The 18960-nt window shown below is 47.3% G+C and overlaps 1 protein-coding gene across 2 annotated transcripts in view; it reads right to left on the bottom strand.

The window, feature by feature from the left end:
* Positions 1–18960, bottom strand: part of ANOS1 (anosmin 1) — a 211627-nt gene that overhangs the window by 44607 nt on the left and 148060 nt on the right. For both annotated transcript variants that reach the window (XR_011463178.1, XM_070365572.1), the window contains exons 5-6: positions 13265–13449; positions 6029–6158 (exon numbers count right to left, since the gene is read on the bottom strand). Coding sequence is in view for 1 of the 2 variants with exons in the window: in XM_070365572.1 (XP_070221673.1) it covers positions 6029–6158; positions 13265–13449 (315 nt within the window). In the remaining variant the exon portion in view is untranslated. The remainder of the gene's footprint in view (positions 1–6028; positions 6159–13264; positions 13450–18960) is intronic.

Below are 18960 nucleotides of genomic sequence, written 5' to 3' on the forward strand. Positions count from 1 at the left end.
TGGCCACGCTGGTTCCCAGGTTACTTCTTGGAGATGAAACCAAGAGCTACCGAGGCTCTTGCAATGGTCACTGAGCCTCAACACCTCCCCCCAGGGAGTCCTGACCTGACTGTTCACCTACTGCGGGTTGACCAGATGTCTCGCTATCCAAGTCCGTTATATGTGTTTTCCTCCTCTTACTGGCAGAATATTGCCACCATTTCCTCCTGCCTTCGTGTTCTCTGAGGCCCTTAGAACCAAATCTGTGGCGTGATTCACTCCTAAACCTACGGCAAGTCACTGCAGATCCTTCTCAGAGGAAGCTAGTCTTCAAGCTCATCACTGCTTCAAAGCAAAAGAAAAATTAAAACGTGTAAGGATAATCACAGGCATTCACATTTTCAATGATGCACCTGGATGTCCATGTGCTGAAAATACACGGTTATGCTTCCAGAAATCCGAAGTTCACAGGAAGAGAGCAAAATCATCTACATTTCTAAAGAAAATTCCCAGTTTAGGAAAGTCAACTGGTGGTGTTTCATCATTTCCTTAATCTACTTCATTCATTCTATCATTACTCACCGCCCTGGAAAAATATCTCATGCCTTACATGTGATTGCAATAGTCCAGGATAACATCACCTAGTTTGTGAAACAGGAGACAACCTAACTGATGAAACAGCACTAGGAAATAATGCCTTTAAATAAACTGATAGTATTTGGCTCAAATGTTCTTCCCTGGTGGCTCAAAGAGTAAAGAATCTGCCTGCAATGCGGGAGACCTGGGTCTGATCCCTGGGTAAGGAATATCCCCCTGGAGAAGGGAATTAACCCACTCCAGTATTCTTGCCTGGAGACTCCCATGGACAGAGGAGCCTGGTGGGCTACAGTCCATGGGGTCGCAAAGAGCTGGACACGACTGAGTGGCTAATTCTTTCACTTTCACATTTTCTTAAACATAAGGCCCATTTCAGTGTTCAGAATACCAAGATGGCATATTCCCATAACGAAGATAAGACACTCCAATCTCTTCCTTCCCTCCGCCCCCAAATAATCACTTTAAAATTACAGAGCCAAGAGGGAATAGCAGAGACGATGTGTTTATCAGCCCCAATTAGTCTCTGTAAACCAGCTTTTTGTTTATCTGTTTAGTCACGGAAGACCTCAGATGAGTCTGTCCAACCTGTCTAAGCTGAAGGATCTCAATCAGTCCCAACAAATCCCCACACTGCAGCCATCCATGGCCTTGTGAAGTGGTTCCCTACATTGTGAAATGAAGTATATTTACTTTGTTGAGAGGTACAAAATCTTTTCTTTCAATTTACATAATGTTTCGATTATATGAAAACTTTGAAATGCAGTTGGAAGTTTGTGGAAAACAATTATATGCATATAGCTGACACCACATTATGATAAAGCCTCAAAGGATTCTATAAGCTACTTGTTTGGTCTTTTTGTTTGTTTGTTTTCTAAACTGGTAAGGATCTTTCAATCTTTTAACCCATAGGGTTGAATAGGTGAAGTGGCCTGCCCGAGGTCATTCAGGTAACTGGTGGCAGTCAGAAGTGAGAAAGACAGGGAGGGGAGACAGAGGGGCTGAGAATCTCACACTTCTGCTCGTCTGCATTTATTACTCTGTAATAACGTTATGGTTCCCGGAGGAATGGTTGGGGAAGGGGTAGTTAGGGAGTTTGGGATGGACATGGACACACTGCTGTATTTAACATGGAGAACCAACAAGGACCTGCTGTCCAGCACATGGGACTCTGCTCAATACTCTGTAATAACCTCATGGTTACCAGGTGGAAGGTTGGGGGACGGGATAGTTATGGAGTTTGGGATGGACATGGACACACGGCTGTATTTAACATGGAGAACGAACAAGGACCTGCTGGACAGCACAGGGAACTCTGCTCAGTGTCATGTGGCAGCCTGGATGGGAGGGGAGTTCGCGGGAGAATGGATACATGTACATGTACGGCTGAGTCTCTTCACTATCTAGCTGAAACTATCACAATATTGTTAATACGCTCTACTCCAATACAAACTAAAAAGTGCTTTTTAAAAAGAGCAGCCATAGACTCATTACAAAAGACCCCAATGCTGGGAAAGATTGAAGGCAGGAGGAGAAGGCAGTGACAGAGAATGAGATGGTTGGACTGCTTCATGACTCAACAGACGTGAGTTTGAGCAAAGTCCACGAAACAGTGCAGGACAGGGAAGCCTGGCGTGCTGCAGCCCATGGGGTCGCAAACAGCTGGACACAACTGAATGATGGGACAAAAATAACAAAAAAAATTGACAATATGGCAACAAATGAGCGTGGCTCTGTGCTAATGAAACGCTATTTGCAGAAACAAGGAGCAGGCCAAACATGGCCCATGGGCCACAGAGTGCCAACCCCGAGTCAGTCTTTCTAAAGCCATGACACCATTTAGTCTCTGGAACTGGACATAAAAGTGTTAGTTGCTCAGTCACGTCCAATTCTTTGCAACCCCGTAGACTGTAGCCCCCCTGGCTCCTCTGTCCATGGGATTCTCCAGGCAAGAACACTGGAGTGGGCTGCCATTTCCTTCTCCAAGGGATCTTCCCAACCCAGGGATCAAACCCAGGGTCTCATAAGTGGTGCTTATTTCTAATGAGCTTATGGCTGTATTTTGTTTTTGAAATGTTGGCACCGTGTTCCCATTTTACAGATGAGGAAACTGAGGATCAGCATTTCATTCACTAGTTGGGGAGTGTAGCATGAGAGGGCCAGAGTCACATCACAAGATGAGAGTTTTCTTGAGGCTTACATGAGAGCATTTCCCCCTATCCCACTTCTCTTTCTGCCTCACCCACTCCCTCTTTACAACCTTCCCAGTCGTCTACAGAAACCCATCTCACGGGGCAGGAAGCAAACACACCCTCAGAGATGAATGGAACAGGAAGGCCATGTTAGCTCCTTTTACAATCTGCGTGATTTCCAGGGCAAGATATATTCAGTATTTAGCAGGACTATCCAAATTCAGCCTTGAAAACAGTTCCTTTATTAACAACTCTATGTAGTGCTTTTGGAAAAGGAAGATGGAACACTTGGATTTCAGAAGAAAGATTTATGGTTTCCTCTCTGAACCTTCATGATTAATTCCACGAGCAAAAAGTAACAGGCACAATGATGGAACAATCCAGCGCCTATGATGCAGAAAATGCCAAATGAAACCACTTGTCACCCCTGGAGAAATGCAGGTCTATTATCGCACCGACATGAAACCCCATGAGAAAGGAGCCCTTGCTCTGTCCTGCCCGGGGAGAAAAGCCATCATCTCCTGTGAGGCAGGCACCTCAAGGTGTCCCGACAATGCTAATGGTTACATACAGAAACCCACCTCCACATTTGCACAGAAAGCCAGCGTGCAAATTCCAACAAAGAGAGAGACCTTTAGATGGCCATACTGCAGAAGGCAAGCTTCATATAATATCTCTTACATGTGGAACCTAAAGAATTGATGCTTTCAAATTGTGGTGCTAGAGAAGACTCTTGAGAGTCCCTTGGACAGCAAGGAGATCAAACCAGTCCATCCTAAAGGAAATCAACTCTGATTATTCATTGGAAGGACTGATGCTGAAGCGGAAGCTTCAATACTTTGGCCCCTTGATATGAGGAGCCGACTCATCAGAAAAGAGCCTGATGATGGGAAAGATGGAAGGCAGGAGGAGAAGGGGACAACAGAGGATGAGATGGTTGGATGGCATCACTGATGCAATGGACATGAGTTTAAGCAAACAGTAGGAGATGGTGATGGACAGGGAGGCCTAGCGTGGTGCAGTCCATGGAGTCACAAATAGATGGACACGACTTAGCGACTGAGCAACAACCACAACCCTTAGCTGCATCCTGCATGAATCAGCTTCAGCTGCTTAGCGGGCCTGTGTCTTCAGTGAAGACACTAGTACCTACCACGAATTCTAGGCGTGTGTTTTTTGCTTCAGACGTGCACTCTGCAATGCTGAATGCTGGGCACATTTGTCAAACCAAGAAACAGAATGATTTAATGGTGAGTGTGGGGATTGCCCAAACGGTGCACCTTCATTCAACGAAAGACCATTCCAACTGACAGACACAGGGCTAATCCAAGACCTGAGCAGTGCTCAGATACGCAGGAAGGGCTGGGGTGACGTGGCCCTGCTGTCTCCCCGGGATACATGCCTCTCTGGAGGTTGGCAGCCACGGTCACGGGACCTCTGCCCAGGTCCCGCCGAGCTCCAAAGGGGATTTGTCCTGTGCAACGCAGAGGCTGGGCACTGCTGTGCCTCGTGTGTGCACAAGCCGTGGTGATCGGAGAGTGCCAGACCACAGGCAGGCAACGGGGCCAGTGGGAACACGGTGTGACCACACACACCTGGACCACGTGTGAACTGGGAAAGTCAAGGCGGAGACTTCCCGAGCCCCACTCGGATCCTCGCCTCTGAACCCGCCACTGACTATTTATTCACGTGGCCTCTCTAGATCATCGGACCACAGGGAGACAGGCCTCATTCGAGAAAGGTCTCACGTCTCTGCTATTTCTCTTTCCAGCTTGCTTAGTGTATTCACCTGGGAGCGGGGTGTGCGGGACATACCTTTCTTAAAAGGGCCTTTTAAAAGAAAGAGTTAAAAAAAAAAATAATCTACAACACAGGGGACTTCCCCAGTGATCCAGAGGCTAAGACTCCACACGCCTGGTGCAGGGGACCTGGGTTCAATCTCTGGTCAGGGAACTGGATCCCACAGGGTACAGTGAAGACTGAAGGGTCCGCCTGTCACAGCTAAGACCTAGTGCAGGCAATTAAAAAGAAAAAAAGTCTGCAATAAACACTGGAACGGCATCCAAATATTTAAATTATTTTGGCTGCAAATTTTCCACGTGAGACCTGTGATTATCTCGGTAAAGGTGTGGCAATATCATTCTAGCAACATATAGACAGACTAGCTGACACTTATAAGAGCGTGTGTGGGCTCAGTCACGTCTGGCACTTTTGCGACCCCACGGACTGTAGCCCACCAGGCTCCTCTGTCCATGGGATTCTCCAGGCAAGAATACTGCGTTGGGTTGCCATTTCCTCCTCCAGGGCATCTTCCCATCCCAGGGATCAAACCTGCATCTTCTGCATTGGCTGGCGGGTCCTTTACCACTGAGCCACCTGGACATCCTAAATGGAAAGGAATTGCAATTTATAGCAGCCAGTGCAAACCTTCCCATCTTGAAAGACAAGACCGACGTTACACGCCTCACATTATTCATTAACATCACAATGCCTGCCTAAACGGAGGTGGAGTGACCTCCTGTGGACGATGATACCTGCTGATTAGTCAGTGAGTAACCTCACTCATCTCCCATGAAAACGGAGCTTGCTGATTAGCCAGGCTGACGTCTCATTAATTCAGAACGCGCAAGACAACTGGAGAAATAAACACAGAGCTGTTCTCAATATCCAGCCCAATCATGCCCTTGCAGAATCACAGCCTAAACCAACAAGTGGAAAACTGAGTATTCATCACACCCACAGAGGTTTTAGAACAGCAGTGAAATGAGAAGGGAAGAAAGCGATAGCCACGACACAGTGACTCAGGACGGATTTAAACTCCGCCTGCTGTGAAACAGGAGGTGAATGACACGCATCAGAGCCACTCTTTTCAAGAAACCTGCATCATCTGATGTGGCAAACAGGAAAGCCTTCTCTCCAAAAAAATTTAAAGTGAATGGTGCTTGATGGATAAGAGATGGAGAGACCCAGGCAGTGGAAGCTGATTCTAGACAACGGCCTGTTCCAAGCTGAGAAAACATCATCGTGATGACAGTTTCCGGAGCCTCGCAGAGGTCAAATCCCAGGGATCCTCCCAGCTGTGAATTCATGCAGCTCCTTCAGAGGCATCTGGTCCCATTCGCTCAGCACAGCAAAGCCACGTGCTGGCCAAACACATCCATACCAGCCTGGAGACACCACGGATGTGTCCCCCACCCCCCTGACCTTCCATCGCGAGGTGGGTGGGTCGGCGGGCGGGCGGGCGGGCGGCAAGCACCACTGACCTTTGGAGGAGCGGAAGTGCTTGCTGGGGGCGGTGAAGCCTCGGGTCCCGTGCACGTTCACGGCTGCCACCCGGAACTGGTACCACCTGCTGGGCCGGACGTCCGTCAGCTGCACCCGCTCGTCCGTGGTCTGAGGGGGAGAGGCACACAGAAGCCTGTTACCCTGATGTGCCCGCTGCGTATGCTTTGTAAACACACGCTTGACTCATCAGCGGACTTGACACAGTCCCGCCCTCCCCCTGCCCTCCTGGGTGAGGACGGGCAACCCTGTTGGGTTCCAGGGAGGGCTGTCAGGACCAGGGAATTCCCAGGGGAGGTTCCAGTGGCTCCATGCCACTCACGGGTATTTATTCCCAAAGACTCGGATGGCTCTGTGGAAGTCAAAATCTCATGATTGAATGCACAGGCTGGTTTTTACCTCTGATGACTACATACAGCTTTGGAGGGTTTTCATTAAAGGAGTATACACAAGCACGAATAATGGCTTCCCCTGTGGGTCAGATGGTCAAGAATCTGCAATGCGGGAGACCCAGGTTTGATCCCTGGGTCGGGAAGATCCCCTGGAGAAGGGAATGGCAACCCACTCCAGTATCCTTGCCTGGAAAATCCCATGGACAGAGGAGCCTGGTGGGCTACAGTCCGTGGGGTTGCAGAGAGTCGGACAGGACTGAGCGACTGTCACTTCACTTCATGAATGAATAAATATATGAAGCGATCATTACATTACAGAGAACATGAAATCATCTATAGATGACAGAAGGAAAATGCCTCCTACTTGGACACCAAATATAATTCTGGAAGTAGCTATGCGAACCCACACACTTCAATTCCCCAAGTATGTTGCAACTCAAGGCTTTTTCTTTCTTTCTTTTTCAGTTTGAGTAAATCATGTAAGATGCACACAGATTCATGTTCCTGAAGGCTGAGGTGTGTTACTATGTTCAGTTCAGTTCAGTTCAGTCGCTCAGTCGTATCCGACTCTTTGCGACCCCGTGAATCACAGCACACCAGGCCTCCCTGTCTATCACCAACCCCTGGAGTTTACTCAAACTCATGTCCATCGAGTCAGTGATGCCATCCAGCCATCTCATCCTCTGTCATCCCCTACTCCTCCTGCCCCCAATCCCTCCCAGCATCAGGGTCTTTTCCAACGAGTCAACTCTTTGCATGAGGTGGCCAAAGTACTGGAGTTTCAGCTTCAGCATCAGTCCTTCCAATGAACATCCAGGACTGATCTCCTTTAGAATGGACTGGTGGATCTCTATGTGGAAGTGATTTAATCACTAAGTCATGTTTGACTCATGTCTGACCCCACAGACTCCAGGCTCCTCTGTCCATGGGATTTTCCAGGCAAGAACAGTGGAGTGGGTTGTCATGTCCTTCTCCAGGGGATCTTCCCAAACCAGGGATCAAACCTGGGTCTGCTCAATTGGCAGGGGGGTTCTTTACAACTGAGCCATCAGGAGTGGCTGTATGAATAGATCTTAGTCCAATAAAACGTTGCAAAGAAGAAAACTGGACACAGGGACACATCAACAGGGCTTGCTGTCCCTCTGGTTATGTCCCAAGATCTCAGGCAACCTGACCATATTGTCACTGCCCCGCTTGGTCAAGCTCAGGGCAATATGCCCACTTCCAACAGTGTCCTAGGGCACACCTGAGAACTTGGCCATGACTCTGAGAGAGGCACTTCCTAGGCAGGTGGATAAGAAGTCCGGGGGTCCCTGAAGAGAGAGGGATCTGGGGTTCTCGAGGAGGAGGTAGGGACCTAGAATTCTCAAGGAGGAGGAAAGGGCAAACATCTTTTTTCTTTACATTCTTTAGTCTTAGTCACATAAAGGAGAAGGCAATGGCAACCCACTCCAGTACTCTTGCCTGGAAAATCCCATGGACGAAGGAGCCTGGTAGGCTGTAGTCAATGGGGTCACGAAGAGTTGGACACTTATTGAGCGACTTCACTTTCACTTTTCACTTTCGTGCATTGGAGAAGGAAATGGCAATCCACTCCAGTGTTCTTGCCTGGAGAATCCCAGGGACGGTGGAGCCTGGTGGGCTGCCATCTAAGGGGTCGCACAGAGTCGGACACGACTAAAGTGACTTAGCAGCAGTCACATAAAACATTTGTTGATTTTTTTTTTCCTTTAAGCCTGGAACTGATGATTATACAACAAACAACTCAGTTTAAACTCTGTACTAAGGATTATATAACAACAATGTATCCTTCTTGAGGACAGTTTTTCCTTCCTGAAAACTTCTGACTAATCCTGATATCTTGGACCACATTTTGTCCAAATTCTGATATCTTAGAATGTATATTTTTTCCAGTAGTCATGTATGGATGTGAGAGTTGGACTACAAAGAAAGCTGAGCCAAAGAATTGATGCTTTTGAACTGTGGTGTTGGAGAAGACTCTTGAGAGTCCCTTGGATTGCAAGGAGATCCAACTAGTCCATTCTAAAGGAGATCAGTCCTGAATATTCATTGGAAGGACTGATGTGGAAGCTGAAACTCTAATACTTTGGCCACCTGATGCAAAGAACTGACTCCTTGGAAAAGACCCTGATGCTGGGAAAGATTGAAGGCAGAAGGAGAAGGGGATGACAGAGGATGAGATGGTTGGATGGCATCACCAACTTGATGGACATGAGTTTGAGTAAACTCCGGGAGTTGGAGATGGACAGGGAGGCCTGGCGTGCTACATACAGTCCACGGGGTGGCAAAGAGTTGGACACGACTGAGCGACTGAACTGAACTGAACTGAAGGATTATATAACAACAATGTATCCTGCTTGAAGACAGTTTCTCCTTCCTGAAAACCTTCTGACTAATCCTGATATCTTAGAATGTATATTATGGGAGTGGGTGTGGTAGGATCTTTCTATTGTCAAGTTCTAAGGACTTTCCTGCTGGCTCAGACAGTAAAGCGTCTGCCTACAATGTGGGAGACCTGGGTTTGATCCCTGGGTTGGGAAGATCCCCTGGAGAAGGAAATGGCAACCCATTCCAGTACTCTTGCCTGGAAAATCCCATGGAGAATCCTGGTAGGCTACAGTCCATGGGGTTGCAAAGAGTCAGACACGACTGAGCGACTTCACTTCACTGAATCCTGTTATCCTAAAATGTAAATTGTGGGAGTGGGTCTGGTAAAATTTTTGCAACCTTGAGACATTCTTTTGATTTATTGTAATAACTAAAAACTATATAGCTCCCTTGCTAACACTACGGAGGGGGCACTCTCCATCCCCCTTCTGATGTCTGTGTCAGAAGCTTTTTCTGTCTCTCTTCTTACTTTAATAAAACTCCGCTACACAGAAGCTCTTGAGCGATGAAGCCTGGTCCCTGGTCCCAAAGCTAAATCTCCTTCTTCGGAGATCACGAATCCAACATCGTTCACCGTAAGCTATCAACTCCAGGGGATAAATGTCTGAGTTCTGTGCGTCATCTGGGCCTAGTGCCAGCTGAGCTCAATGAGACACTCAGTGCATGAAACTGGGCAACAGAACAGAAATGAAATCCTTCTAAGCCTCAGCTTGTGATAACTTACTGAAAGGACTGCCACGTGAGCTTCAAAAGAAGCTGAGCACTTCCGTGATTAAAATAAACTGGGTCGTCATTACTGTCTTTCTAAATTCCATATATATGCGTTAATATACCGTATTGGTGTTTCTCTTTCTCACTTACTTCACTCTGTATAATAGGCTCCAGTTTCATCCACCTTATTAGAACTGACTCAAATGTGTTCTTTTTTTTATCACTGAGTAATATTCCATTGTGTGTGTGTACCACAACTTCGTTGTCCATTCGTCTGTCGATGGACATCTGGGTTGCTTCCGTGTCCTAGCTATGCAAACAGTGCTGTGGAGAACACTGGGGTACACGTGTCTGTTTCCATTCTGGTTTCCTCAGTGTGTATGCCCAGGAGGCGAGGCTGGGATGATTTGAGAGAACAGCACTGAAACATGTATATTACCATATGTGAAACAGACGACCAGTGCAAGTTTGATGCATGAAGCAGGGCACTCAAAGCCGGTGCTCTGGGATGACCCAGAGGGATGGGGTGGGGAGGGGGTGGGAGGGGCATTCCGGACGGGGAACACGTGGACACTGGTTGGAACACATGTACACATGGCTGATTCATCTCAATGTCTGGCAAAAATCACAATACTGTAAAGTAATTAGCCTCTAATTAAATTAAAAAAATAACTAATTTTTTTTTTTAAAGGAAGACGGTGACAAGCGTGGCTTTCTACCTTATCTGGCAGAATTTGAGACAACATTTCCATTGACTTCTTTGTCGAGTTTCAGCATTCAGTTTAAGGAACTAAAGTCCTTAGTTTAAGGAACTAAAGCATTCTCAGCAGACACAGAAAGGAAGCATTTCGTGTGGAGCTAACCAGTGAAAACAGCAATAATAAAAATGATAGCGGTCTTTCCTCTCTCTAAGAAAGAGAATATGAGAGAGAAAGTCTTATCATCAGTTCCTTTCATAAATCTTCAAATTGGTAATTTGTAAATTCTACAAGTAATACCGTAGCACTATTTAGGGGAGAATGCCATGTAAACCAAACATAATTTTAGGCTGCATTCTGAACATCTTTATGTTTTGTTAAAGCAAAAGGATTTAACAAGATAGATATGGAATAAAATTACTAAATATTTCTGACCAGTTCTTTTTTCCTCTAGTTGAAGATGTTTCTTTTAGATGTGGTACATATATGCAATGGAATATTACTCAGCCATAAAAAAGGAACGAATCTCAGTCAGTTGTAATGAGGCGGATACACCAAGAGCGTATTATACAGAGTCAAATAAGGCAGAGAGAGAAAAAAATAAATGTAGAATATTAGTGCATATATATGGAACCTCAAAAAAGGGTACCGACAAACCTATTTGCAGGGAAGAAAGACACAGAGACGTAGAGAATGGACATGTGGACACAGAAGGGGAAGGAGGGAGTGGGACAAATTCAGCAAGCAGCGATGATTATGCACACTAACAGCACCGACTGTATGCACTACTTTATGTGTGAGATAGAAAGCTAGCAAGAACCTGCCGTGTACCACAAGGAGCTTAGCCCACTTCTCTGTGATGACCTAGAGGGACAGAAGAGAGGGGTGGAAGGGTCAAGGTGGAAGGGATATTGTACACTTGTGATTGATTCACTTTGTCATACGGCAGAAACTAACACAACGTTGCACGTTATCCTCCAATTTTTAAAAATAAATCATTTTAACATCATATTTCTCATTGCTTTTGAGGTCTTTAAATTACTCTCGTGTTTATCCTCTCTGAGACACTACTGATGAGAAAGGGATGACATTTTTCTTTCAAACACCTGAGTGTTGCACTGTAGTTTACATGTACTGGAAAAGAAAAAAAAAAAAATCAAGGGAATCTCGTCTTTGGAGAAACGCGGTCTTACAGACATCAGCAGAGAAGATTTCCCTATAGCATGTTTACTTGTTGAAAAGCATGAAGCGGTTTCATACTGATCATTTATTCTTTGCTCAGCACTGGGGACATGACCCCCAGGAGGGGTGCCATCTGGTGGCCCATTGGTTGGGGAGTTGAGCAAGAAGAAGGAGAAGGAAGTACTCAGGGAAGATTCGAGATCTGCCCGCTGCTTCCCACCAAGCAGTCTGGTGACAGGATTCTTCGTTCAGCCACTCAACTCCTGTGCGGCATGAAACCTTAAACGTGGGAGTGAGAGAGTCAAATCCTAGGTATGTTGATAAGAAGTCCGGGGGTCCCCAAGGAGACAGGGGTCTGGAATTCTCAAAGAGGAGGAAAGGAGAAACTTTTTTTCCTTCTACATCCCTTAGGATTATGTAACAATAATGTATCCTGTTTGAGGACAGTTTCTGGGAAAAAACCTTCTGGCTAATCCTCTTATCTTAAAATGTCAATTATGGGAGTGGGTCTAGGAAGGTCTTTACAACCTCCAGACATTCTTTTGATTCACGGTAATAAGTTATTAAAAAGTATGTAACTCCATTGCTCACACTAGCGAGGGGGCACTCTTTCCGATCCCCCTTCTGATGTCTATGTCACAAGCTTTCTCTATCTCTTTTATACTTTAATAAAACTTTATGACACAAAAGCTCTGAGCAATCAAGCCTCGTCTCTGGCCCCAGATCGAATTCTTCTCCTCTGGAGGCCAAGAATCCCACCATCTTTCATGGTTCAGCAACAACGTTTCAGGAGCAATACGGTAGAAGACGTCAAGACATGGCAGGTTAGCAAGTCCTTCGGCTGTTGCATTTCCCTCAGTCTAGCGGGTTCTACACGTATCTCAAGGCTTAAGTGCAGTTCTTGGAGGAAAGGAACGTGAACACGCATCAGAAAACGGCTTCCCTGGTGGTCCAGTGGTTTAAGAACCCCCCTTGAAATGCAGGGGACACCACTTGGATCCCTGCTCTGGGGAGATGCCACAGTGCTTGGAGCAAGGAAGTCTGTGGGCCACAACTTCTGAGCCTGAGTTCTAGAGGCATGTTCTAGAAGCCACCACAATGAGAAGCCCTCACTCCACAGTGAAGAGGAACCTCTGTTTGCTGCAATGAGAGGAAGCCCAAATGTCCTAACAGGGACCCAGCACAGCCACGAGTAAGTCAATGGATCTTCTGAAAAGGAGAATTATGTCGCTACACCATGCACTGGCACTTCTCTGGAGGGTCAGACGGTAAAGTGTCTGCATACAATGTGGGAGAACTGGGTTCAATCCCTGGAGACGGAAATGGCAACTCACTGCAGTGCTCTTACCTGGAACATCCCATTGATGGAGGAGCCTGGTAGGCTACAGTCCATAGGGGTCTCAAAGAGTCGGACACGACTGAGTGACTTCACTCACTCACTCACCATGCATTGTGAGCACGTGAAGCCCACTTTCTCGTGGTACCAGGTTATACACCCATGGAGCTTCTCCTATCTTTCACCCCAAGGGATGGGGGCTGGAGGTGAGGTGTGTGCACAGCAGTTTAAGTGACTTGCACACTCAGGCTATTTTGAGCAAGCTACAGCACGTTAACCTTCTCTGTGTAGGTGTGCAGGAGATGTCACCTCAAGGGTGACATTAGGAGACCCAGGTTCGATCCCTGGGTTGGGAAGATCCCCTGGAGGAGGAAATGACAACCCACTCCGGGACTTTTGCCTGGAAAATCCCATGGACAGAGGAGCCTGGCGGGCTGCAGTCCTCAAGGCCGCAAAGAGTCGGACAAACAGAGCCCAGGAAGCACTCACCTGTGCCACGGTCTGCCAGTGCGTGGCGTCGTCTTCACTGGGATGGATCCCGTAATTCCACCTTCTCTGCACCACGTAGATCACGGGCTCAATGGAAACGTTGAACTTCGAGGACCACTTTACCTCCAGCTGCCCAGACTGCAGTTCTGTGAACCGCAACTCCTTCCTGGGCTTCAGGGGGACGCCTGGAACAGAACCACTCCGGTCACAAGAGCCTTCGTGCACTGTGTACTGTGGTGAATGCTAAGGAAGAAGAACTGAAGAGGAGATGAAACTCATCTCATGACAAAGGACCCTCTGCTTCCTTTCTTAATAGCAGCATCTCCCTATCAGGGGTTCAGTCTGAAATCATATGATGCCAAGTTCAGTTTGACGTTCCGACTGTTTTATAGAGTCTAAATTGATTCTTAACCCTGAACAAGGTCCTCAGTAACCTCAAGGGTTAGTCACTTAGCTGTGTCTGACTCTTGGTGACCCCCAAGAATGGTAGCCTGCCAAGCTTCTCTGTCCATGGGGTTCCCAAGGCAAGAGTACTGGAGTGGGTTGTCATTCCCTTCTCCAGGGGATCTTCCTGAAGCAGAGATCAAACCCAGGTTTTCCACACTGCAGGCAGATTCTTTACCATCTGAGCCACCAGGGAAGCCCATAACCTCAGAGCAGTTCTTTTATGTACATTCTTTCAAATGAAAGAAAAAGTGCAAGAACTTTATAGATGGCAGTGTTAGAAAGCACTCCTGCCGAAGTTAAAACTTGACAAATGGGCAGATGGAACCTTTTGCAAGGGGAAGAGAAATACCTAATATTTACTATGTGCCAGGTGTCTTTCTGAACCCCAATTGGGTTCAATTTGGTTTGTAATGAAAAGCTGATAGAATTCCCATTTTCTAACGCATAAGTGAACAGGTGGAATTAGGTCTTGACATGGTCATTAACAGTTTCCCTGATGACTCCAGTGGTAAAGAATCTGCCTGCAATGCAGGAGACGCAGGACACCCTGGTTTGATCTCTGGGTTGGGTGGATCCAATGGAGGGGGGCATGGCAACCCACTCCAGCATTCTTGCCTGGAGAATCCCATGGACAGAGGAGCCTGGCAGGCTGCAGTCCACGGGGTCACAGGGAGTTGGACATGACTGAGCACGCATGTACACAGCAAGCTGCACATGGCAGCCTAACACGGAATCCACCAGAGACGACAGTCATTAGGAGTCTCAAGTCCTTCTCCACGTAACATGCTCTGCCCCTGCTGCTCTATCTCAGGGTCCTTATGACATGGTTCCCGAGTTTCCTCTCCTCTCCGTCCGAGTGAGTTTTCCTTTTAAGGAAAACATTATAAAGCCCAATGCTCTCATGTGGTCAAAGCATACAGGAATGGTTTCTGAACCACAAGACTCGTGGATTTCCCCAAGTGATTGCTGGGACTCTCCCTGCTGACTTGCTGTTTAAAATTGGGGGAAAAAAAAAGATGAATTAATAATGTTTGGGTTTTGGCACGGGTGAGTGCCTGGCTTCAAAAACAGTCCCTCACAGGTGGCTCGTCGGAACATACTTCATCATTTTGATTTCTCTCTCCCCACAACGGAGCGAGCAAGTTGCCTGGTAACCCAAAGATGTAAGAACCACGGTTCAAAATAGCAGCCATGATGGAAAGGGGAACTTAGAACAAATTCATAATTCCAAAGAAATTGATGGAACTGACCGAATTTAGCTAGAGTGCAGGGCACCCTGATGCTCAAACCAAGAACACCAGCTGCCCGTAAAGCTGTTCTGCACTGAGGATGAGCGTTCACCTAGAGCGCTGATGCCTCATTTGAAACGGTGAGTTCGGAGCGCTGCATTCTGCTTTCCATGTCTTCAGTCTCAGCAGAGGGAAGGCTACAAACCACAGAGAAGTTCTGACGCAGGTTAGCGGCATGGCTGAAATTCCAACTCATCTCATTCTGATCTGAATTCACGCTGAGGTCTTCTTATGGTGGGAAATTCTAAAGCCGTTCATCACTGATCTGGATGGAGCTGGGTGATTAAAACGCAGCACATGTGTATCTGCTCAAAAGCTTCCTGATTTTTTTTAATTAATTGATTTTAATTGGAGGCTAATTACAGTATTGTGGGGGTTTCTGCCAACACATCGACATGAAATCGGCCACAGGTGTACATGAAAAAATACCATTTACTAATGTTTATTCATTTCCAGCTGTGTTGGGTCTTAGCTGCAGCTTGCAGGAGTCAAAGAGTGCGGGCTGCCAATCGACTCCAGTATCCTTGCCTGGAGAATCCCATGGACGGAGGAGCCTGGCGGGCTACAGTCCACGGAGTTGCAGAGAGTTGGACAAGACGGAACCACTAAAGAGAAATAATACACAGCCTGCTTTCGACACCCGGCTTCCCCAGACCACACTGCCAGGCACTCCCTACTGCTATGGTCTGGTCACACGGTCTCCTTCGTTCTGAAATCTCTTGCCTTTGGTTTTCTGACATAGACTCTGGAACATGTCCAGGCTCAGTCCAGATGCCACTGCCTTCTCAGCCACCTTCCCTCAACCTCCAGCTAGAAGTGCAGGGCTCCATTCCTTGCTCTGCCATTCCACGTTGAACCTGTGACCATCGACACAGGCATTCAAGTGCCTCTCACCACAGCCAGCTCTCTGAATGTCTTATCTTCCCTATGAAGCTCAAGCTCCAGGGGTGGGTGGGTGTGTGTGTGTGTGTCAAGAACTGGGTTCTCCTCCACCCTCCTCAGCCCCCCAACCAATGCCCCATAAGGAGCACTCTGCAGAAGCAAATGGTGTGGAACTGTTCACTGAAGAAAGGGCCTAGCCCACTGCGTTATCCTCTCAGGAATACGCCTGGAAAAGTAGGAGCAGCCCACTTCTTTATTCTTCTCTCAGGAAGAAGTAGGAGGAAGACATGGCAACAGGGGTAAAAATCTCCGCTTGAGAGTCTCAGAGAGGAATCATCGCAGGCATTCACTGCCACCTCCTCTGGGATCGTATCTATTCAAGGAGCTCATGTCTCCCTCTGCCATCAAGGTCTTGGGACTCAAACATTCCTTTATTTCCTGTTTAAACAGAGCAAGGCTAAGCACCAAAAAAAAAAAAAATCTACAAACAGTGAATGCTGGAGAGGGTGTGGAGAAAAAGAGAACCCCACTGCACTGTTGGTGAGAACGGAGTTTACTCAAACTCATGTCCATCAAGTCGGTGATGCCATCCACCCATCTCATCGTCTGTCATCCCCTTCTCCCCCCGCCTTCAATCTTTGCCAGCATCAGGGTCTTTTCCAACGAGTCAGCTCTTTGCATCAGGTGGCCAAAGGGTCAGAAGGCCAACATCAGTCCTTCCATACGAACCAGCAATCCTATCAGCAGGCATATACCCTCAGAAAGCTACAACTGAAAAAGACACAGGTACCCCAATTGTTCATGACAATAGCTAAGCCGTGGAACCTACTGTGATTCCATCGACAGACAGGTAGATAGAGAGGTTGTGTTACATACAAACGGTGGGATACTGTTCAGCCATAAAAATGAATTTGACTCTAGTTCTAGTGAGATGGACGAAACGAGAGCCTGTTAATACAAGTAAATCAGAAAGAGAATGATAAAGATTGTACGTTAACACATGTATGTGGAATCTAGGAAAACGGTGAAAATCTAAGTGTTCGTCGCTCAGTCGTGTCCGACTCTTTGTGATCCCATGGACTGCAGCGCCAGGCCTCCCTGTCCATCACCAACTCCTGGAGCCTGCTCAAACTCATGTCCATCAAGTCGGTGATGCCATCCAACCATCTCATCCTCTGCCGTCCCCTTCTCCTCCCGCCCTCAAGCTTTCCCAGCATCAGGGTCTTTCCCAGTAAGTCAGTTCTTCGCATCAGGTGGCCAAAGAATTGGAGTTTCAGCTTCAGCGTCAGGGCTTCCAATGAGTATTCAGGACTGATTTCCTTTAGGGTGTACTTTGCTTTATGTATATATATACACACACACACACATATATATAAGATATATGTATTGTATTGTATATATATACATGTTATATATACGTGTGGGGCTGAGTCTTGTTGTATGGCAGAAACCAACACGACACTGCAAAGCGATGATCCCCCAATTAACAATACATTCATTTTTTTTTTTTTTAAAGTGACAGAAGATGGCTCGTTAGGTTCCTAACCTCACAGAGCACTGCCGGAGACTGCAAACCCGCCCTTCTCCTTGGCCCTCCACGGAGAATCCTCTAGGGGAAATGCAGCTCCAGTAACTGGCCCAGCGCTGAAGTACCCTGAACTCAGCCGGGGGACCCCCGCCCCCACACCCGCATGCTTTGAGGCCTCGGTCATGAATGTCATCTGACTGCCATGGGCCTCCACACCACATGACTGAGCATCAGGGAGCTGTCAACTCAAATTCCTTCCCGTAAGTATCTCCTTCATTCTGATGGGCAATGATCTCGCCATTTGCACGTGAAGAAATGGTCCATCTGGTCTGCATTAGGGTCGGCTGGCTGCCCTGATTGGGAGGAACTGCACCCTCTGGGCTGTTAATTGTGTGCAGATGGGGCCCGGCCCCCACCGTTGCCCCTTCCAGGAGTCTCATTCTTGCGAGCTCCCCCAGCCTCCTGAAGGCATCCCCGGAACAGAGGACAGAGATCTGTCCTCAGAGTGGTTTTCATTATGTAAATGACTACCATCTTTCTTTATTGATTTCAAACAACTCCATCATCTGAAATGTAAATGATTCCGTCAAAAATGTCAGAACGCTATGGTGTAGCATCCTGCAATATATGGGGGTGTTTCTTGAAAGCGTAGCAAGTCTAAGGCATGGAAACCCAACACTTCAAAAAAAATGTTCAAAACAGACTGATGGAAAAATCGACGAAGGCTGGCAGTCGGCAGTTGCAAATCACCCGTGTTGAGTGTTAATAAAAGGACTTGTCACAAGTCCAGGTGTGCAAGTGCACGAAGATACAGAGTTCCAGTGAGTCATTAATTAGTCACTGCATAACGTCTCTCACTTAGCAGCAGCAGCAGCAGCAGCGTCTCTCATAAAGACAGCTATACTCAAGGCATCTGGGTTCCTATCACATGAGGGCATGCGGTCACTGTATTCAAAATGCGAGTGATTACTTTGTGAAAAGTGGTCCACCTCGAAAATCCTGACGTTTACAAATTTCAAATACTGACAGGTTCATGGAAATACTAAAGCAGTGGCGTCATCAGCCCCTTTTGAAAAGAAACAAAGTGATAACGCGATTGATTGCAGGTTAGCACCCGCTAAAGATGAGCCCTGGGTCTCGGCCACCTATAAAACTGAAGGCCACGGCTGCCTGGCATCTTTCTGTCTGGAAGAGAAGTTCAGCGTTTCTCCTTCCCTGCCCAAACTGACCGCCGCAGCTGGGCGTCAGGAAAGTGAAAAGTGAAAGTTAAGGTCGCTCAGTCGTGTCCGACTCTCTGCGACCCCGTGGTCTATACGGTCCATGGAATTCTCCAGGCCAGAATACTGCAGTGGGTAGCCTTTCCCTTCTCCAGGGGATCTTCCCGACCCAGGGATGGAACCCAGGTCTTCTCATTGCAGGCAGCTTCTTTAGCAGCTGAGCCATAGGGAAGGTCCAAGAATACTGGAGTGGGTAGCCTATCTCTTCTCCAAGGGGATCTTCCCAGCCCAGGAATCGAACCTGGGTCTTCTTCATTGCAGGTGGATTCTTTA

This window comes from Bos mutus, chromosome X (assembly GCF_027580195.1).
Source record: "Bos mutus isolate GX-2022 chromosome X, NWIPB_WYAK_1.1, whole genome shotgun sequence".
In the NCBI taxonomy this organism is placed as follows: Eukaryota; Metazoa; Chordata; class Mammalia; order Artiodactyla; family Bovidae; genus Bos; species Bos mutus.